Below are 23,468 nucleotides of genomic sequence, written 5' to 3'. Positions count from 1 at the left end.
CTAAATGTAGCAAGAATAAATAAACACCATTTATAGTGATTTTACTAGTCATATTAATCTGTGATAAGGTGAAAGTGACCAAGCTATCGATATCAGTAATGTTTTAACTTCAGCTGCTTGATACTGTAAACGTGGGATGCTTTATAATCAACTTTTTCTACCTTTGGTGTGTACACGTGGGTGACCAGTTTCCACTGGTTGAGAGAGAAACGTAGTAAAGGAGGAAGTGGAAGGTGTCTCTCTCTCTCTAGGGGAGTCGCCATGACGTTGCTTCTTGTTCCCATGACTGAGTTACACTTTCCACCAGAGTTGTTAAAAGAGCTTGTTAGTGTCATTCGCCCCCATTCCTCCCACTGTGCTCGTAGGTTTGACTCTCGTTGTTGGAATAGAAACTCATACGATGCTGGTTCTTTGCCTACAGCTCATCTGAGGTGAAAGAACAGTGGTTAGATACACTTTACAGGTAAGGACAACATTATTATTTATATACATTTCAATGTAGATCATTAAGATAAACTATAACATACCTGAGCTTGATGGTAAAGCCAGTTCATTCATTAAAACCTGAAGTGTTCATGAGTGTTTGATGATTTTTGTCTTAACTACACAAAGTGTTGTGTTTGTGCACAAAAAACCTACCAACTAATTTTTTAATTGTGTTGAAAAAACAAAAACAAGAAGTCGATAACATGAAAAATGATTACACAAAAATTCATAATAAGCGATAAAAACTTTGAAGTTATTAAATGTTGGTGCGTTTACAGGAAAATCCAATCTGCCCAAGCAAGAGCTGGCTGTGCTTCGCCCCCTCCAGGCGCACTCATGAAGGTGTTGAGCGCTAACGTTGCAGTAAGTCTATGCTGAACATACTTGAACATGCCACCTTTAATACAAATAAAGAGAAAATGAAAATAACTCCAAAAGTAAATTTCTCAAGTAACGCACATCATATTTAATCCTTTGTTGTTTTTTTCCTGTAGCCGAAAACTCTACTCGGGGGTGGTATGGAAGAAGGGATTGAGTTTCCACTTGAAGTGAGTAGAAATGACCAACTTTTTTGATTAAAAGTGTTGAAGCAAAGAGTTTCCTGCATCATTTTACTGATTGATACCTTGATTCAACACAATTTGAACTTTATTTATTGGTTCTTAGTAAGTGAAGCTGCATTTTTGGTGTTGGTATTTTTCCTCACATCTCTTTTTTTCTTTGTTTGTGTTTCTATAGGTCAATGCAAAGATCCCCGTTGTATCAAAGCGGATAATTAATCTGGAAGAGGGGCTTACGCAACTCACTGGTGAGTTTAAAATGTCTTAAACATCTTTTTAGTGACGATAACAAGACTATGACTAATCTACAAATAAAAAAATACATGTGAACAGCAACTATATCACAATATATTGACAAAAACAAAAGTATAATTTTGTCACACTGGGCGAAATCGCATATCAGAACTCATCTGATCATGTGTTCTGTTTTTATTTACAAACATAAATACCATCCCATATCAGGTTGATCGATGGTTATTGAATCTTAAAAAATGCATCAACTTAATGCTCTATATTTTAGTAAATGCAACAGATTTAGTCGACTAAAATCTTAATGTTGTTGAATAGTGAATTTTCTGTCAACATTAACTCAGATGATGAGAGAAGGCTTAATTTAGAAACCACAGAAACACCCTAAGGACAAATAAAAAATAGTCCAGGTTACATTTTTGTATAATTTGTATATTTCACTCATTGAAAAAAAATGCTGTATGTCATTTAAAAATGTTGATTAATAGATACAGGGTTTTATTTTCAACAGAAACTAAGTGGAGTCTGGTAAGGAAGCTCAGTAAAGTCCCTAGTTTCATCAGTAAAGCATGTCGAGTGGAAACAGAAACCAGGAGTCAGCTGTTTGGACAAAACCTCAGTAAGATCAGCCCTGATGGCTGTTCTCTTCCCAAACCAGTCACTGTAAGTTGGTATTTAGTGATTGATTGGTCTATTGACCCACTAAACGTCTGCTTGGTTTGGTGTATGCTCATCTCTCTTTCCCTCCTCATCTGTCTAAAGGAGATGCTGGTGTTGTTGAGGAAGAGGGGCCCATCCACAGAAGGCGTGTTTAGAAAGCCATGCAACAGTAAGAACATGAGAGACATCAGAGAACGGCTCAACAGTGGCTCTGAGGTGGACCTGGAGGGACAGCCGGTGGCGTTGCTCGTAGGGCTGCTCAAAGTACGTCCATTGTCTGAACCATTACGTTCTTAAAAAAACACTTATCTAAAAACACTGCTGAGGACATTTTGTAAGGAGATTTCATATTGATCATACGTTAAGTTTATGGGCGGCAGGGGGAGCATTGCTCCCCTCCCCAGTGGTCTAAACCTTTCATTACAGTTTTCCCAAATTCATTCGGAAAAGTTAGTTCGTTCTACCTCAGTTTTCAGTGAAATGGTCCCAAACTTTTGAGACTTTAGGTTGGTTCTTCTTCTATTGCGCAGTTCTTCTTCACAATGTAAATGGTGAAGAGACACTGTGCCCAGCAGTTCATGTATGGTACTGCAGCATGAAACGACGCGTTGACGCAAATTATTGTAGTCAACATTATCAATTATGTTACTTGTCATTTTTGCATTATTGCACGTTACACACATTGAGGTTGGCGTGAATATCGATATGGTCTATATATTTAATTAAATTTTTTTTCCCCCCTTGGCAAGAATCTCAAACCCTGCCTATGATATATATTTTGTTGTAAAACTGTTCTGCAAATTATTGTTGTTTGTCAAATAGTCTTGACCTCGATTATCAACATAGTCACTAATAGGAATTTAAAGTTTTGAAACTGATCATACAAGCTAAGAAGCTAAACAAGTTATGATTTTTCATGATATAGAATTAATTATCATAATAAAAGACCTATGTTTTCTCCATTATCAACAATAATCTGATATAAAATATTTAAGTATGGTATGAATAATTCTTTAATGTTAAGGTTGCATTTTTTTAGACAACTTTTTTCAGGAAATGTACTTCTCTTGACATGTTTCAACTGCCATTATTTAAAAAACAAGAAGACAAAATTAACTTGCTGGAATTATTAATAATTCTCCCTCTCTTGTTTCTAGAGTTTTCTGAAGGAGCTTCCTGGCAGCCTGTTGGTGTCCGACCTTAATGACAAGTGGATGGCTGCCCTAGACAATGAAGACGCCCAGCTGAGAGCTCAGGAAATCACAAAGTAAGCAATCAATACCTGCTAATGATGAGTGTATAGTTGCTATGGCACATAGAATTGACTGCACGTAACCCTTTATGAGTCAGTGTTTAGTTTGGTGAGTTGTTAGGGGAAATTTTCAGAAATAACTCCAGTGCTTTCCATTTATATTCTGAATGCGAGCTACTTCTTCTTTTGCTTTTCAAACGGAAGAAACGTTGAATGAAGAGAGAAAAAAAAAAGCACCAAGCTAATCTCTTCTTCCTGTTCTCTTTTCGCGCCAATGAAACAGGGTGTTGGAGGATCTCCCTGGCCTCAACAAACTGCTGCTGCAGCATCTGGTCTGTGTTCTCCATCACATCATGGAGAATGCTGACACTAACAAGATGGATGCCCACAACCTTGCAGTGTGTATTGGTCCAACGCTGCTGCTGCTGGATGACACTCCACTGGATGTGCAGAAGGAAAGAATGAAGAAGGTAGGAAGGACTGTTATGAATATGCTTCCTCCCCCTTTGCTGCTTTGTGCTTTCAGATGTATAATTCTTTCAGTTTCCTTGAATGTCTTTCATTTTGTTTGTTGCAGGCTACAGAGCTGACTCAGTTCCTGATTGAAAATTGCGAAATTCTTGGATCAAATGTTTTACATTTGCTGGACACTGACGAAGGTAACCCAATGTTTACAATCCAAAGACTTTGGCTGTATTTGAAATCGCATACTAACGTACTACTCATACTAAGTCTGATGTCAAAGTGAGTATGTCGTGCGTTCACATAAGATGGTGTGAAAAGATTGAGTACGTGAGAAGTACTCGGATGTATACCATTTTTTTTAAGTATGCATCGTGGGCACACCAGTCATACTCAGCCGCCCCATGATGCATTTTGTAAATAGTGCTCTTGTTTTGAAGTTAACCGGAAGTTTAGTCAGTAGCACAATGGCGGGTCTCTGAAAATGGCAGAAATGGCGGCATAAAATGTGCTTTCCGCAAGTTTTATGGATCAAATGACCACATGTTGATATTCTACTTCGTCACTTTGTCACTTAAAATGTTTTCAGAACTATATATACTCATTGAGTTTGTAGTGTGTAGTACGGAGTGTGCCATTTCAAACACAGCCTTTGAATTCAAGATGTTAAAGAAGTCAGATGCTTAATCTTAATCTGGATTTTTTCTAGTAAAAAGCTCAGTTTCTGTCACAAATACTTTAGATTTAAATTCAATGCAACCAATACGAAATCATAATGCATCTTTTCTTTTTCTACTTAACAGATTCCCTGTCGTCCATTCATCACGACTCGGCGTATGACAGCAATGATCCAGACGGAGATGGAGAAACAGGAGCGAACGTTCGATTAGAACATGATGAATACTGCTCCTCATCCTCATCCTCGTCTCTCAGCGCCTACATAAACACCTCCTCCTGGCCCTTGGACGCCGTCCTCAACACGGTGCCAGCGTTCAACCGCCGTTGCTCTGAGCCAATCATACTCCACTCAGCTGATTTTGAGAATCTGCGTGGTCACAGCAGGAGCAACGATGACTGTTCGAAGGTTAAGATGGATTACGAGGATCGTCCTTTAAAAAAGCAGATCTCTGATGACTCCATCTTAAGACGAGGAGCCGTGCACTTGGCTTCTTTTCCTAAACTGCGTCACAGCTCCAAAATGACTCTGTCGCCCAATGTCGGAAAGGACTGCTCTTGTTCTTCCTTGGAGAGCACTGCCTCTAACCAATCAGATGGTTCTGTGTTTACCAGCTCACCAGCTGGCTCTCCAGGTTGCAAAAGGCGACCAAACACCACTCAAATGCCCCAAACTGCTGAGACCCAGCAGAACATTCCCCAGCTGGTATCAGAAGAGAAGAAGAACTCAAAACCATCTAAAGTTTTAACGAGGACCAGGAGCTTAGGGGCGTTCTGCAGGAACAGCCTGAAGAAAGACCTTCAGAAGGAATACTCCTTCCCCTGTGGAACTCTCAAGGAGGACTCTCAAAGTGAAGCCGATCTATTGGTCGAGCTTCAGCACAAGCCACGCCCTCTATCCGCCATTGAGGTTTTCAGGCACGTGGACAGCCGGCAGCCTTGCAGTCCTCCTTCGTATGAACAGGCTGTACAGAACGTGGGCCTTCCTCCACAGTATCGCTCAATGACTGTACAAGATGCTGCTCAGTTGGAGAGAAGGTCCCGCCCCTCCTCCTTCAGCTGTGACTTTCCACCTGCCATTAGTCAATATGTGCACAATCACCAATGCTTTTCCAAAGCGAAGGATGGCAGTCTTGTTGTAGAGCGACAGCCTTTTCGGCAGAGAGCCAAGTCTGAGTCTGTGTCTTGGAGACACCATGAGGCGGTGTCACGTAGATGTAGCCAGCCATTGTTGGAGGAACTCTCATATGCCAAGGAGTCGTATGTGTAACTGACTTTGGAAGAGATAAGTAGGTTGAATGTACTCTCGTCTAGCACATGTAAAAAGGTATAATTTTGACCGCTTGTGTCCTGTTTTTTCCTTCGTTGATTTGGATAAAGAATCCCGGAAAGGGCGTGGACTCTTTATTATTCAACAAACGTCAGATTTGTTATACTGGCTGTGTTTCCATTACAGTTTTTTGCAAAATAAAAGTGACATTTCTAAAAGTTTGACAAAGTATAATTGCGCTTTGAACGTGATTCAATTGAAGGTTGTTTTGGGAGGGAGCCTCGTAACTCCCGTGAAATCTCATCTCGCGAGACTTCGCTGCAGGAAGCTTTTAAAATCTCCTTGTAACACTCCGCATTCCTTTGTTGTTTGCTTACTTTTGTATAATATTTTCAAAGTATAATACTAAGAAATGTCTGTCTACACGTACTACGTTTTCTCCGTGAGAAGTGGTCATGTGACCAGGTACGTAACGTCCTGTGACGTGTAACTGCGGAATAAGTGTTTCCATATCGCTTTTGCTATACATTTCAATATCGAAACGTCTGAAATTCCTCCTCATGAGAGCGTAAAAACTTTTTAGCGATATTTGAGTATTTCTTTTCCAAAATGTAGGTGTTTCCATGAACATTTTTCATTGCGCTAATTACATTTTGCTCATTTCCAAGGGTAATGGAAAAGCAGCTAGAATCTGTTTGATCCACTTTGTTTTAATAAGTCTTTTGTACATATTTGTTTGTTGTATTTGTCACTGATACACTTTGAATAATCATCATACGTGCCACGTGGGGGGTTGCATGTTCTCAGTAGTGCTATTGAGGGTAGAGATGTAGACATGTAAATGTTGTTTGTTTTCAAATAGATAGATATTTAGTCTATCAGAACGAAGCTAAAATCCCAGCTTACTGCGGGTAACATATGCTATGAGTGTTTCTGACGTGGATTTGTTCATATGGTGTTGTGTACAGTTTAACACGTGGATGAACACTTTATTTGTGTGCACTTGAGTCTGCATTCTTTCACTACATTAAAGCACTTTTCTGACTGTTGTCTGTACTTGTGTGTGTAATCTAAAATGTAAATAAAGGTAATCACAAATACGGTTGTTGTTTTTTTTCCTTCAGTGGCATTTTACATGTTAAATTCCTTCGAGCCAAATAAAGTAGGGCATGTTTATGTCGTGGAGTATTCAGAAAATGGTAGAAAGTGACCATTTAGACTCGACTCATCTTTGCTACATGTGTTGCGTAACAGCCTGGATTGAAAGAACCGCATGTTCTCGCAGATAAAGCAGAAGGAAACCAGGGTCACATGGACGGAATTGGTTTTTCTCTGAATTGTTGTCTGACTTTGACGACGTCGGGAGCGTTTGCCACCTCGGCTTCCTTCCTCTGAAAGTGTTTGAACACAGCCTAAACACTGAAAAACTGCATACATAATATTCAAGGACATTTATGTTGTTGCTTAGCTTTTTGTTGGCTATCAAAAATACCATCACACACTGCAGTGTGTGTTTTGGATATGTTAGATGTGCAATGCATGATTAACCCCCCTGTTTATGTTGTAGCATGTTAGTGTGTGCAAGCAGACTTCTTTGGACCCTCTTCTGGGTCCTAATTTGAATCACTTTAACCCTCCTATTATCTTAAAATATTACTAATATTACTAATACATCCCTGGGGTCAATCTGACCCCAGGGATATTTTTCCTCCAGAAATTGATTTTCAGAAAATTGTTGATCAAGTTTTTGCTTCAGGCACTTTGTTTATTTGTTGAATAAATAAATAACCCCTTGATAATGAAACCATGACCTGTTCTCTAGCGCCACCATTAGGCCAAATTTTTTGAATTAGAATGAATTTATCTTGAATAGTTTTCATCCAATGACTACAACAGTATGAATCCTATTGTTTGTGGTGATGATATGACCTTTGCTGCAGTGCCACTTTCAGTTTTAGAGTCAGTGTATCAGGAAAATCTTTAATCCAAATATTTCTTCTATATTAGGGTGCACATTTCTGACTTTCACAGAATATATGTTAGTGACCACGTCTTTCCTTGAATAAATATGTTTATGAAAACACTTATTTACTTATTTTTTCTCCTTTTTTGTAACATTCTTGCGGTTTTTCACTACAACGTTTCCCTCAAACCTACTCTTTTCAGGAGTTAAAGTAAAAAAGTCCTTGGTTTGTTTCTTGCTTTTTGTTTGTTTTTTTTCTTTTTTTGATTTGGATAAAAGGCTGCCATACAAGACATGCATCAAATAAAAAATAAAAAAAAAGTCATGAAATATGAAGTAAAAGAAAAAAAAGTCAGTTATTATTTTTTTGAATGATAAATATTGAATGGGGTCAAATTGACCCCAGGAATAATAGGAGGGTTAAAACCATATTATGCACTTAAGACATTTACAGGACAAAGGATTTAAAAAATAAAAATAAACTTGCAGATATAAATATTGCTACCGTTCATATTGTAAATGAATTTTTGTATTTTTTTTTTTACTTCATAAACAACAAGCATGACCTTTTTTCATGCTGTGGCAACAACACTGTCTGCATACTTTCCTGTTTGTTTACCCCTATGAGTGCAAACACTAGTTTTTCTCAGAATGTTCTCCATGAATGCCTCTGTACAAGAATAGTTACAATCAAGGCACGGTTCATATCTCTCCAGTATGTTCAAAGTAATGTATGTTTCATTATGAAATGTAATTGCAGAGTATAACAGATAAACACCTTTGCTGTGTGTTGCATAACATCACATGTGCCAATGCTAATGAGAGGAGGTCAATACAGAGGTGAAGAGTTTATGCTTTATAGTTGGTTAATGAATCATCTAATTTATTCATCTTCAGCATGAGCATCATAACAAATGAAGTGGAGAGGATCGCAGAAGTCTTTTATATGAACGGGCTTAAATTTCTCATTTCTCAGAAGGATGAAAACAATTAATTCAACCGCCTGCGACACACGGATGTTTTGTTTGGTTGTTGTGTGAATAAAAACAGATTTCGTCCACAAATTACAAGGAATGATCTTCTAGAATGTAAAAAGTTAACTGGTGTGCTATCAAACCTAAAGGCCACTCCAGTGAACATTTATATTGTTCATTTATTTCCTGTTTCTCACTTATTGAGGGCACTTGTTTTTTTTATTTCTTTCTCTGAAGTGCTTTCTGTGGTTTTGTCAAATCTTGATTTGACTTTCTGATCTTATCTAAATTACTCATAGAGCTCACACTCACTGTTGGCAGCGGGCAAACAAAACTCTTTACAGCGTTGTGGTTTGATGTGTTTCACACTATCGCACTTTCACTTAACATACAGATTACGTGAAATTAATATTTTGTGTTTCTTTCATTATTTTGCTTTTCATGATCATCATCACATTAAAGGTGGTTTGTGTAAAAAAAAAAAAAAAAAAAAAAAAAAAAAAAAAGACCTAAAAATGAACTATTAGTTCATAGGAGCAGCAAAAGGGTGAGGGTAACCTTTTCACTTCTTGGAGCAGGAAGTGGTTTTTGCATGAAGAGTTTTCTGAGAATATTTGCAACATATAGGTTCGGGTTACATTTCAGTGCATCTATTTGTACAAAACCAAATTAGCTCGGTTAGGATTTTTATGGTTGAAAATAATGTACATGCTAAGCTAAGGAGACAACCTAAGGAGATTAATTATGAATAATTTCCAGCACATCTTAATTTTTTTAATTAATTGGATAAAATGAATAAAAATGAAAAACCATCTCTGCAGCGGTTTTTGCAAACATTCCAGAAGCCTACAAAGTCTTTAAAATAACTATATAAATGTGTTAGTTTCACTCAATTGTTATATTTTTTATATTGTTGAGGAAAATGTCAACTTTTCAATATCATAATAACTGTGAATTGACAAGATAAATCAGTTTTCTGAGAGGCAAATATGCAGAATTTAATAAAAATGAACACATTTACATAAAAACAAACTATTAGACCACATTTGTCCGACTTTAAACAATGATAGGGACGAGAACACTTAGTGGAATATTCGCAAAAGGAAATTATCCATCCCAAATTTAATGACGCACTGAACTACCTTTTACCATTAATATATATATATACACATCATCGGATGTGAAGTACAAAACTGAGCTCTGCACAGATTGCAAAAATAATGAGGGGAAAAGTGGAAGCAATTTCAAGCAAGCACATGTACAGAGATATAGGCCACTGCAGAAGTCATCACTGGACTGAGCAGTAGAAACAATGTAACCTGTCACCCTCCTTTGTCTGGAAGCTTGATGGTCAAATCTTGGTTTGACAGTTTCCATAGAAACCACTGTTGACCATTGTTACCCTGACAAAATCATCACCCCATATATATATTTTAGAAAGTGTCAATTTGTACGGTTAACGTACGGACAACCCCAGTGCCGTTGGGTTAGAGTTAGGTTTAGGGTTAGGTTATAACCCTATATCACAACAATTTTTATGGTTAGGTTAAAAACTAATATCACAACAATTTTAAGGGTTAGGGTTAGAGTTAGGCTTAGGTTTAGGGTTAGGTTATAACCCTATATAACAACAATTTTTAGGGTTAGTTAACGGTTAGGCTTAGTCTTAGTCACGTGATCTAAACTGGCCAATGAGGGGCGCTGCGTACGAATAGAATGTCGGTATATTGATACAACAACCGTACGGATAGCCACTGCCTATATATTATGGCAAGCCGTTTAGGAAATTAAATATATTTTTATAGACTCTGGGAATATATGGAATGAATGAAAAGTATGAGTAAATATAAGAAAAGTTCAAATATATATATGAAAGTCTGAATATATATACTTATGTATATATATATTAAAAGACTATCAATTTTGAAGATTGTTTTTCTATCATGCCATATTGTTGTGACGTCTTTTTTTTTTTTAGGAATTTAATTTGTTTTCTGGGGTTCTGTATTCAGGGGCTCATTAGAATGTGTAATGGATAAACCAAAAACAATAAGTGCATTTTTGTGGCAGAAATGCATATAATCCACACACTTTAAATGAACACGTAATGAATAAATACATAAATAAGTAATTAACCACTCCAACAATATTTACTGAAATATCATGAAATCAAAGTTTATTTGTGCGCAAAATCGTTGAAAATAACAATAAATACATTTAAAAATCGCCAGCATTTTGGCGAAAGTTTTTTAAGCGGAAATTACGTCACATCCCACGGGAACGTTTTTCCCTGGAAACCGTTGCTACGTCAGTGCAACAACAACCATTCGTCGTCTCTAAATTCATAAACGTAGTTATTATTATTACAATAAAATGGCCTCCTACAGCCACAGAGATAGAAGTGGGATTTATTCCTTTTCCAGTCGTCCCAGAGCAGTGGAGGACCGTTCCAGAACACTTCCGCCTGAAAAGTACGATTTCTGTTTGTTGTTGTTGTAACGTTTTGACCCATTTAACATTAATATAAGGTGTTGACAGATTAATAAGTACGTACACTACTGCCATATGAACATTTTTGAGCATTTGTGTCTATTTGGTGTATATTATTCAGGTTAATGGTTTTTTCCCTCTTTGCAAAGCGTCTTTTAGTCAACAACAAAAACAAAAAAAAAAACAATATAGAACTGACGTATTATTATTATTATTATTATTATTTTGTTTTAACCACTGCTTCAAAAGTTATATTACAACCGAAAATGACAGTTTCCAAAAAAGTAAAAAAGGTGTGATGATTTTGTCATGACAACAATGGTTTCCATGGAAACTGTCAAACCTAAATTTCACCATCAAGCTTTCTTCTTCTTTTTTTCTTTTTCTTCTTCTGTGGCCTATATATCTGTACATGTGCTTGTTTGAAATTGCTTCCACTTTTTCCTCCATTATTTCACAATCTGCACAAAGCTCCAGTTTTCTAAAATGTGAAGTAAAAAAATTTACATTGTATGTGAAGGTTTACTCATTGATTTAAAAAAATAAAAAAAAATAAATATGCAAACCACAACATTTTCATACAATTTTTGTCCTGCAGCAGTTAAATACAGTAAATTATAGATCATTGGTTTTGCTGAGAGTTGTGCCAATTAATGAATTATGTAACTAGAATAATGTGTATTTTTTCATCCTGATTCAGGTCACGTCCCATGTATGGAAACATCATGTTTGATCGCCGTGTTGTCAGAGGAAACACCTATTCTCAGCACTTTAGACCATCTGTAAGTGTCTTTGTGGTGGTACTGGTACCACACAGGTCAGACATGGGTAACTTTGTGCGCCCTCAAAAACAAATGCACAAAATGGCAGAAACTACACAAGACAAAAACAATAATACACTAAAACAGTGATTCTCAACTGGTGGGTTGAGACACAAAAGTAGGTCGCGGACATCTAGTCAGAAATAAATAAAATACGTAATGTCTCATGTTAGACTTGTCTTTTATTACAATCTCAGTTCACATTGAACTGAGATTGTATAGCTCATATATGTGCATGCGCGCACATGCTCACTACCAAAAAATGAATTTTTTCTCAAAAAAAAAAAAAAAAAATGTTTTGGTTTTTTTGTTTTCAATGTGAACGGACACGTATTTTATTTGTTTATTGGATTATGTTAGGGTTATGGTTATAATCTCAGTACAGAGGTAAACTCAGAACGTGACACCGGCATGCTGTGAAATGCATGTTGCACAGAAAAAAAAAAAAAAAAATTATGTTTTAAAAAATGTTATATGTGTGTGTTTTCAACAGTTATTTTTTAAAAACTAAAATTGGTTGGTTGAATTCTAAAAAAAAAGTGGGTCGCGATTTAACGACTGTGCCAATATGTGGGTCCCAGCCTGGGACCAGTTGAGAACCCCTGCACTAAAATACAGTATGCAGAAAAAATATAACATTACAGAAAAATACAGTGAAAGACAAGAGAAAAACACAAAATAAAATGCACCAGGAACACACAAAAATACTACAAAACGACAACAGTACTACACAAAAAAAAACTATAAATAACACAAAGCAATAACAGAAATCCACAAAAGAACTCCAAATAACATAAAACAACAACAAAAGCACACAAAAAGACAAGAAAACACAAAATGACAAAGCCACAGTATAAATGAACAAACAAAATGACAACACAAATACACAAGATGACTCCAAAAGACATACCTTTTATAGGAAGAATACACAAAAGGACAACAGAAATGTACAAAATTTCTTATAACAAGCAAAACGACACAATAATACTTCAAAGTTACTCTAAAAATCATTTGTACTTTCTTCTATCAATGCTCAGATCAGTCATTATTCTAAATGCTGATATGATTGTTGATAATGTGGCCCTTCCATCAAACAAACACATTATCATGGCCACCTCTGGCATAGGTTCAGCTGTCCAGGAAATGTTAAAATGTGTATCAATGTTCAAAGACTGCTCAACCAGACCCAGCAGAGATACGTAGAGAACAGGTTTCCAAACAAAGAACCAGCGCCCGAAGAAGAGCCCGAGAGCAGCTCCTCCAGCCCACGACTCCTGAACCCGTGCAGGGCAGGAAGCACATGGACGTGCAAACAGGTGAGCTCATCCTATCGCCCCAAAAACTCACTTTAATCCTGTGCCTTGGAAATCACAGCTGTCCTAACTCCATTGTTGGGGTCAATTACATTTTTCAATTACAATCATGTCTTCAATCATCCATGTACAATTAGAAATTAATTAACACTGAAAATAATTTTTCCCCCCCGCTTTAAGTATATTACAATGATGTTCTCAATTAATTAAGGTTAATTACAATTAATGAGCCTGGAATAAATAAGCCCATAAAATGTAACCTTTCTCTTGTGTTAGCTTTCTGTTAGCATCTCTTATGATAATGGGCCAGTTTTGACCTATGTCTTAAATTAGCTGTAAAATACACTAAAAAATATTATCTATCATCTAATTTGTTTTTTATCTCTTGGTTACCTTGTTTGGCTTCCTAATCGATGAAAATATTGGTACAATATTTTTGGTGTGGGCATCTGAGCCTTTTTTCTGTCAGTCTACCCCTGGATTTCAATTGTTTTTTTTGTTTTTTGTTCTAAATGGCAAGAGAACTGACAGGTGGTGGGAAAAGTTCATATTAAACATATTTTAATAAGTGTTCACTACGTGTGTGTAAGCCATGTAAGTGTAACATGGTTCCTCATGTGAGTTTAATTAAATTGTAAATGACAGCTGTTATAGAATTTTCATTTTAATTACAATTACAAAGTTAACAAGGCACGACCTGTATTCGGAAGGCGAATACATATATGGCAACTGACAATTGGCAAAAATTACAACCTGTATCTGGATTTGTTGACAAGTTATATAATGCAGGAAAAACAGAAGACTGACCTTGACCTTAAATAAGTTAAGGTCACACATTGAGAGGAAATGTCGTTGAATGGTACCAGTCTGTGCACTGTATCTTAATTTGTGGCCAAGTTATAGGGAAAAAAGTATTTTTTGTGACATCATGAACGTTGACCCCTACTGATCTTTTTACTGATAGGTCGTACAACTTCTGTCTAATTAAATAAAATACTTCACTTGAGATGAGCTTTTTATGAATGTAAACATCAAACTTGTACAATGAAGATTCATAGAGATATGGAAACTTTTGGTTTTTGACACTTGACGTGACCTTGACCTCTTGGCTCCAAAAAAGGTCAACAAATCATCATTGACATTGCCTCTATGAGATGACATACATGTTGTTAGTGTTGCATTAATAGCCTAGGAGGAGTTCTAGAACAAAGGAGTTTGCGTTAGAAATATAATAATGTATTTGGCAATGTTCAATTGCCAAATACATTTATCCGAATTCAATTACAATTCAATTACGATGACAAAGGCAACAGATTTTTCCAATTACAATCATAACTACACTATAATTGTAATTAAATATAAATTACATGATTACAGTTATAATTGACCCCAACACTGGTATTAACTCTATTCATGCTTCTTTTTAAAGAGCTCTACCTTGAGGAGCTGAGCCACGTGGTTGTAACTGCAGACATGGAGTGTCAGAGCGATGCTTTCCTGGACAGACCTCCCACTCCACTCTTTATTCCTGCCAAATCGGGCAAAGATGTTGAAACACAGATAGAGGAGGGAGAGGTGAGATTGCTTAATGGAAGTAGAATGGAACAGATTCTCCTAAACAAAACACAAAAAAAAAAAATCATATATTTAATGCTCTGCAGCTGTTTGACTTTGACGTGGAGGTGCAGCCATTGTTGGAGGTGTTGGTGGGTAAAACCATGGAGCAGTCTATGCTGGAGGTGATGGAGGAGGAGGAACTGGCTTCCCTAAGAGCCCAGCAGAAGGCCTTCAAAGTCCTCAGGAACATGGAGCAGGCTGAGGTTCAACGCCTTCAGGAGCAGGAGAGACGTCGCCGTGAGGAGAGGGTACGACATCACGTCATACTAACATACTACTCATACTAAGTCTGAGGTCATAATGAGTATGTAGAGTGTTCACATTAGATAGTATGGAAAGATTTAGTATGTGAGAAATACCCGGATGTATACTATAGAGAGACATTTTTTAAATATGCATGGTGGGAACGCTAGTCATACTCAACCGCCCCATGATGCATCGCGAGCAGGAAGTAAAATCATCCTGGGACCGGCTTTAAGCTAAAAATCAAACATCCCCTTTTCAAAATAAAAGGGCAGTTGCTATCCGTACGGTTGCCGTATCACTATACCAACATTCTATTTGTACGCAGCGCCCCTATTTGGCCAGTTTAGGTCACGTGACTAAGACTAAACCTAACCCTAAAAATTGTTGCAATATTGGGCTACCTAACCCTAAGACACTACGTACTTGTACTTCGGTAACCGTACCAATAGCACCAGGTGTTGTCCGTACGGCAAACGTACAAATAGACACTTTCAAATGAAAGCATCTCATCTGGTCTTCCATTAGTTTTTAACACTTTTGTAAAAACTCTGAAATGTCGACATGAAATGTGTTTGTGCAAGTTTTATGGATCAAATGAGCACATGTTGATATTCTACTTGGTCACTTTCTCATTTAAAATGCTTTCAGAACTTTCAAAAGTAGAGAATCAACAGATATTTAGCCTCAGTGTGGTTCAGGTTTTTGTTCTTGTATATTCGAAATGCAAATCTTGGGAAACTTGGACGTATACTTGGGAACGGTCCATCCTAATCTTACTAATAGTACATAGTAGATAGTATGGACTCATTGAGTGTGTAGCTCTTTGTCTTTTTTGAATAATAAGTTAAGGTTTCATTTATAGACAACATTCTTTTTTTTTTATAATTTACTTTGATCTCCTGACATATTTTGATTGTCAACCGTCAGTCTTCTTAGGGGGCGTCTGCTGATCGCTTTTATGTGTCTTTGATAAGAATTATTTTTTGTCTTCTTGCTGGAAGACAAAAAGAAAACAAAAAAACTTGCTGGAATTATTACGCAGAAGTGAAGAACACATCAAAGCGTTCAGCAGACGCCTCTGTAGAAGACTGGCAGTTGACAGACGAAAGGAAAGGATCAAAGGAAATTTCCTGAAAAAATAAGTTGTCTGAATAAATGAAACTAACATATTATGAGAGATAAAAGTGCAAGATTTACCTGAAATTGATTTGAAAATACATATCTTTATATCTTATCATTTGGGTTTTATTATTTTGAACTGTTTCCCAAAAAGTGTATTAGATAATTAAAATTATTTATGTTCATCTTAGTTGAAAACTAGAGCAAGTGAATGTGATACAGTATGTGTGTGTGTGTAATGCACTTGTGTCAAACTCAAGGCCCGGGGGCCAAGTCCGGCCCTTGAGAGCATCAAATTTGGCCCACTCGAAAAAGTAAAAAAAAAACCAAAAAAAAAAAAAAACATAACATTTAGTGAATTACCAACTAATAATTCAGTTGTAGATATCTCAGCCCCTCCAAACACAAACATTTTGATTAAAATCCAGTCATTTTTTATCTCATATTTTTAAAAGAACTCTACATTTTTCCAAAACATGGCAAATTGGCCTCTATTTATTCCACGAAATTTCCTCAAATTCCAAAAATCAGGGAAATTTAACAAATGATCCTGCAGGGACTGATATACTTGCATACTTTATCATTTATATATCATTTATAACTGGCGCCCTGTCCAGGGTGTACCCCCGCCCAGTGCCCAATGAGAGCCGGAGATTGGCACCGGCAGACCCCCGCGACCCTGTCAAACAGGAATAAGTGGGTCTGAAAATGGATGGATGGATATCATTTATACGTGGAAATGCAAACAATGTCACATTAATGGTGAATTTGCTGTTTTTCCAACCTAAAATCTGTGGCTCAGTTAAGGTCAAACTGGTCCGTATTTGGCCCCTGAGCTAAAATAAACATACTGTGATAGAAGAATGAATAAATGGTAGGTTTTTTTTAGATACCAAGTTGAATGTTATTCCCTTGGACTTCAGGAACGGAGAATTATGCAACAGAGAGAAGCCCTGAGGAAAGAAAAAGAGACGGTTGAGAAGATCGCTGCTCGAGCTTACACACAGCAGTCCCTGGTCGACCTTCTACCCACGGTCTTCAACTCACTGAGAACACACGGATATTTCTACGACCCTGTGGAGAGAGGTTAGAATGGATTCTAACAATAATAAAGATTCTGTTTTTTTCTGAGTTGATCCAAAGACATTTGCACTCAGGCATTGAGAGCTGCTTTATCCTGTGTGTGTGATTCTCATTTATAGATATTGAGACCAATTTTATCCCTTGGTTGATGGAGGAGGTGCACAAAAATCTGGAGAAGAGAGAGACAGCAAGAAAGCTGCTGGATGGTAGGACAAATACTACAAGATTGTGTTTCCTGTTTTGATTTAATCAACACACACACCACACATAGATCCATTTTTTTCCACTTATTGAACTTTGATAATGTTCGTTTCACCTTTGGAAATGAGAGATCTTTAAAATGACAACAAAATTACACTAAAAACACTGAGACTTTATAAAAATTACAAACAAGACAAAATGACACTTAAGAAACAACAAAAGGACATAAAACAACAGCAATAATACAAAAAAGACCCCAAAAATGACATAAAAACACAAATGAACCACAGAATTACAGAAACGATTCCAAAAAGACACAAAGGCATACAAGATGACAAACCAAACGCACTACAAAAACAACAAAATTACACTATAAACACTGAGACTATATCACAATTACAAACAAGACTAACAAGATAAAACAATGACAAAATGACAGGACAAAAAGGATATAAAACAGCAATAATACAAAAAAAAGCCCCCAAAAATGACACAAATCAACCACAAGTTTACAGAAACAATTTCAAAAAGATCATACAATGATAAATTAGATTTAAAACACATGAAAATGAGACAAAACAATAAATATACATAAAAACAACCAAACGTACATATATATATAGTATCCAAAGGACCTACAATATCAAAGATTGTGGATATTGTAGATCATCATGTCTAAATGCAATTGATTTTATGACCAACCAATTTTTGTGTAATATTTAGAAAAGTTTTGAGGGATTGTTTGTGAAAGATTGAGAGTTCTTTTCACAATTTACGATTAAAAATGACTATAGTCGTGACAAAAGCAGAGGAAAAAATCCACGCATTGCAAATATTGAAGAGTTTCATTGAATTTGTGTATTTTGAGGGACTGAGACATCTACAACTTAATTTTCATGTAATTTACACACAATGATTTTTGCTTTTTTTTTATTTATTTTTTTTTACTTTCCACTGCAGGCTCATTAAGATGGGGCCGGATTTGGCCCCCTGGCCTTGAGTTTGACACCTGTGATAGATCTTTTTTGTGGCTTTGCAGTTGTGCACCAATGGGAAACTCTTTCATCACAGGGTTTTCTACTGGAATTGCCAGAACTGTGACTTCACAATAAAACAACCACAACAGAGAAACATGTGGTTCATAGTGAGAATGAGCAACAGTTGATCTCATTGTTTTATAGGAGTGACATCACTGCCACCTAGCGGATGGCAGTGATAGTACAGTGTGAGAAATACATAAAGAAACGTTACCAGTTTATTTTTTCTTTTTCTTCCAGCAATCATTCACGATGTTGCTCAGAAAAGACTGGAGGCGTTTAAAGAACCAGAAAAAAACTCCCACTGAACGCAAAGCATGAAGAAATCCACAGAATCACGGACGCATTCCTTGAAATAAACAGTGAAAACTATCACCCTTACATTTATAGACTAAATTCATTTTTATTTAAAAATTAAAAAAAGGTTAAAAAAAGGAAAAAATAAAGAAAATATTTTAAGTTAATGTTTTTTTTTTTTTTTAAACTTATTTATTAATAATAATAATAATAATAATAATAATAATAATAATAATAAGCAGCCTATTTTGAAATCCTAGTCATAGATTGAACCGCTACATTTTTAGGTAGAATTATGTTTTGTTTAAAAAAAAAAGTTCAATAAATAGATAAATAAATAAAAAGAAAAAGAAAAGAAAAAAGAAAGAAAAGATTTTGGAGAGTAAATGTTTCCTTATTTTATTATATTTCATATGATTTCATTTTATTTTATTTTAAAGAAACTTTCATCCGAAACAAACTAAACCAACCATTTAGCAGCATAGTTTGAAATCCCATTTGTAGATTGGACCACAACATTTTAGGCTAAATAATTGATTTTATTACTTTCTTTTTAAGTGAAGAATAATTAAAAAAAGAAAATAAAAGAAATATTTTGGAGAGTAAATGTTACATTATTTTTATTTTATTTTAAAGAAACTTCCAGCAGAAACAAACTTAACCACCATCAAGCAGCCTATTTTGAAACCCCAGTCGCATTAGTTTGATTGGCTACATTTGCAATGCTTTGTCAATAACCTTTACATGTAAAACTGTGCTGCCTTCACCAGAGGCCAAAAGGAGGCTCTTCAATGGTTTGTCATTGTTGTCATTCTTTGGATATTTAATCTAAGGAATATTATGAGTCAGTCATGCAGAAGGAATGTCTGAGTTATTGTTGATCAAATACTCACTTATTACACATTAACAGAGCAGTGAAACAGGAGGTGAAGAATGGATTATGTGAATATTTTACATACTTATAGTGAGACATTCAAAGGCCCTTCAGTACCTGTAAATTTAAATGTTCTTTCACATTTAATAATGTTTTATTATTAATTTATTTTTTATAAATTTATTATAAAATATTTTTTAATTATTATTATTCTATATATTTTAATTTTAATTTTAAATAATGTTATGTAAATAATAGACTACACTATTGCAAAAATATAATTATTTTGTTTGAATACTTTTTTTTCTGTGTGTTAAGCACAATCAATTCTAAATAAACATCTTTCCTCAGATAAGGGATTCAACCATAATTGTTTATTAGATTATTGTCAAATATTTTGCATGGCATCCTTATTAACATTATTTATTATGGAGGTAATAAACATGTTTATACAGTAAACAGGTTCCCAGCACCTGGACTTTGTCTCCTTGCTGTCCTCAGCAGTAATAATAATAAAAGACTTTGTCTACTGTATCTGTTTGTTTTCACTATGGCTGTTAGACATGTTGTATAAATCAAAATATGCCCTGGATGGTCAAACACCTGCAAAGCTTTCTGAAGCCCTTATTTTCCTGTATAGAACAAAATTAGCCCAGAAAGCTAAACATCACCAGTCATGGAATATGTTTTATCTGTGACAAATTAAATAAACATATTTATGCATAGTGGAAAAATTTGAAAAACCTTTAAAATAAACAGCATTTTTTTTTTGTTGTTGCAACATTTAGCAACAAACCACATTTAAAAAGCATGTGAACTTTTTTTTTTTATGTTACTTTTGACCATATTTACAGCAATATTTGTGAAATTTGGGATATTTTTTCCTCATAAAACTATAATACTAAATCTAAATCTAAATGTTTAATGTGAAATCTAAATGTTAAATGTGAAATCTAAATATTAAATGTTACATCCAAATGTTAAACGTTACATCTAAATCGAAATGCTAAATGATACATCTAAATTGAAATGCTAAATATGAAATCTAAATGTTCAATCTAAATATAAATGTTAGTTTTTTTGCATTAGCACTTTTGAGTTGATCTTTCTAAAAAGTAATGACTATACATGTTAAATCAACATCAAAATGTTAAATCTAAATGTTTAATATTAATTATAAATCAAAATGTTAAATGTTAAATCAAAATGTTAAATAAAAATATAAATGTTAAATAAAAATATAAATGTTTAATAAAAATATAAATGTTAAATGTTAAATCAAAATGTTACATTTAAATCTAAATGTTAATGTTATTTTGCTTTAGCAAATTTGTGTTGATCTGTTTTCAACATTTTCCTAAAAAGTACTGAATGATGCATGTTTTAATGTTCCGTTCAACATCCCTTTAGCCTGAGGACAGAAGGCTGATATTTATGTTCCACTCCGTTAGGTTTGTTTGCTTTTTGTTAATCTTTTTCATAAAAACTGTCAGTGTTTATCTCTCTGATCAATGACTGTGATGAGCATGTCTGCCTCCAGCCTTTAGGCCTGCTACTAATGCAGTGAGGAAGTAGTTCCTCCATCCTCTGCTATATACAGATCTATTTTAAACCCTTTACCTGATTGGTCAGCTCACCTTTGACCCCGCCCCCCTGCTTCATTTTCAGCTCGTGGGTTGGGCACAGGGAGCGACTTCCTCTGTGGTATCATAAGCACAGGTGACACAACCTTTCAATGGGAATTCAATGTTCTTTTGCTAAGTGACTCACTGTGTTCAAATATCACTTCCTTTTGTAATGTAACTTCAATCATTTTCATGTGAAATGTTTAAAAATGAAGAATACAGAACTTTGACAATGATTCAGCACCCAGGACAACACCCAGCACCTCTAAATAATTACTGATTGTTAAACAATTACAAGAAATGTTCACGCAAATCTATTTCAAGTGGTAAAATAACTTTAAAAAAAATCAGATGAGGATCTTAAAAGGCTCAAAGCTGTACAAACACATTGGACTTGATTAAAAATAAATGAAAATTATAGTTCAGGCCATAAAAGTGTCACGTTTTCTGAATGAAAAACGAAAGAATGTTAGATTTAAGAGAACGCGCTCACAGCAAACATAGGTTCACAGATGTAGAATTAAAACAATGCCGATATCTCATACATAATACCTTAAATCCCTAAAGTAAAAACCTCTCAGACTTTTGACAAAATCAGATTTGACCATATATATATATATATATATATATATATATATATATATATATATATATATATATATATATATTATAAAACGACCCAAAAAAATAACATTTAGTAATAAAATGTAAACCACATGTATCAAACTCAAGGCCCGGGGACCAAATCTGGCCCTTTTTGAGCGTCCAACGTGGCCCGCAGGAGAAAATAAACATAACTTATTGTGTAAATGACCAAATAATTCAGTTGTAGATAGCTCAGTCCCTCTAAATACACAAATTCAATGAAATTTCACAATATTTGCAAGGCTCACAGTTTCACCATGTATGTATAACATGTTAAAATAACATTGTTAAAAAAAAAACTCAATTATTTGCAAAATCCTGCAATTTTTCATCAAAAATAAATAACAAATTGTTACAAAATAAAGGCATTTTAAGTGTATATGCTACTATTGCTTGAATATGGTCTGTGCCTTACACATTATATATATAATTTAAACGTGGAAGTGCAAACTAGGGCACGTTGATGTTAAAAGTCCTTAAAAATCCTTGGCCCACGAGAGTTTTACACTATACATCCCTTTTTATATTTTGTTTTGTTTTTTCAACCCTATGGTGATGAATGACCAAACATGTTGGTATAAAAGCAGATTTCAATGAGAGCTCCACTCCCTCTGAAACCACGCCCACTTTATGGCTGGCTGCTGTTATTAAAGCGTTTTGTTCAGCCTGATTTAGGTAATTGGTGAAACTAATGATGATTCTCCAGCTAATGGCCTCCTCTCCAGCCTTTAATGATGACCCTGGGTAGACTAGACGTGCATGTTTTGTGCTGATTGCCTTTATTGCATTAATACGTTTTGTTTTAAACTTGTTAAAATGATCAAATATTCATTTTGTACATGGGAAAAAAAACTTGTCTCTGTGTGTAAGTATAATTATTATAAACAGTAACACTGTGGCTTTGGTGGAAAGAGGAAGTACTTAAAGTCGACTTTGTTCCATGGGTGACTTTTATCACAACGAGAGCCACAACACTATGATTGTCTGTTCCGAGGGCCACATTATCAACATACACGTCAGCATTTAAATTAATGACCAATCTGAGCATTAATACAGGAGAGAAGTAAATTTTTGTATATTTCCCTGCCATTTTTGTATATTTTTGTTATTTTTCTGTGAGTTTTTGTTGTCTTTATGGTGCATTATTGTTGTCATTTAAATATGTTTTTATTTGATTTGTTTTTGGACTCATTCTGTGTATTTTTTGCTGTTGCTTTCACCGTCACGAGTCTTTGGTTTCATATTTTTGTTGTTATTTTCTACACTTCTCTATAATTTTGTGTGCTTTTGCACTTGTTTTGTGAAATTCTCTACTATTTATTTTTTTTTTTAAATGTTTTTCTATTTGTTGTCACCTTGTGTATTATTCTGTCATTCTACGTGTTTGGACTCAATACTTTAGGAGGCACGCAATTAGACAAGTTCTTAGACCAGAAATGAGCAACTGGTGGCCCTCGATCTAATTTTGTGGAATTCCACAAAATGGCAGAAAAATGCAAAAAAAAAAAAAAAAAAAAATGGCCGAAGAAACTCAAAAAATGACTCCAAA

At 35.2% G+C, this 23,468-nt stretch overlaps 2 protein-coding genes across 2 annotated transcripts; both read left to right on the top strand.

Annotated features, from left to right (window-relative positions):
- Nucleotides 1–265: 265 nt before the first annotated feature.
- Nucleotides 266–6,672, top strand: tagapb (T cell activation RhoGTPase activating protein b). The gene is made up of 10 exons (XM_028439626.1): nucleotides 266–463; nucleotides 765–849; nucleotides 981–1,034; nucleotides 1,225–1,294; nucleotides 1,807–1,958; nucleotides 2,058–2,219; nucleotides 3,113–3,222; nucleotides 3,491–3,677; nucleotides 3,785–3,866; nucleotides 4,473–6,672. The coding sequence occupies exons 2-10, from the start codon at nucleotides 823–825 to the stop codon at nucleotides 5,612–5,614; spliced, it is 1,986 nt and encodes a 661-aa protein (XP_028295427.1). The 5' UTR covers nucleotides 266–463; nucleotides 765–822; the 3' UTR covers nucleotides 5,615–6,672.
- Nucleotides 6,673–10,834: 4,162 nt separating this feature from the next.
- rsph3 (radial spoke head 3) lies at nucleotides 10,835–19,775 on the top strand. The gene is made up of 8 exons (XM_028439810.1): nucleotides 10,835–11,022; nucleotides 11,742–11,823; nucleotides 13,034–13,178; nucleotides 14,605–14,750; nucleotides 14,837–15,040; nucleotides 17,081–17,243; nucleotides 17,360–17,446; nucleotides 18,719–19,775. The coding sequence occupies exons 1-8, from the start codon at nucleotides 10,925–10,927 to the stop codon at nucleotides 18,784–18,786; spliced, it is 993 nt and encodes a 330-aa protein (XP_028295611.1). The 5' UTR covers nucleotides 10,835–10,924; the 3' UTR covers nucleotides 18,787–19,775.
- The last annotated feature ends 3,693 nt before the right edge of the window (nucleotides 19,776–23,468 follow it).

This window comes from Gouania willdenowi, chromosome 24 (assembly GCF_900634775.1).
Source record: "Gouania willdenowi chromosome 24, fGouWil2.1, whole genome shotgun sequence".
NCBI lineage: Eukaryota > Metazoa > Chordata > Actinopteri > Blenniiformes > Gobiesocidae > Gouania > Gouania willdenowi.
The sequence above is the reverse complement of the archived record's forward strand: the minus strand, read 5'-3'. Positions and strand labels throughout refer to the sequence as shown.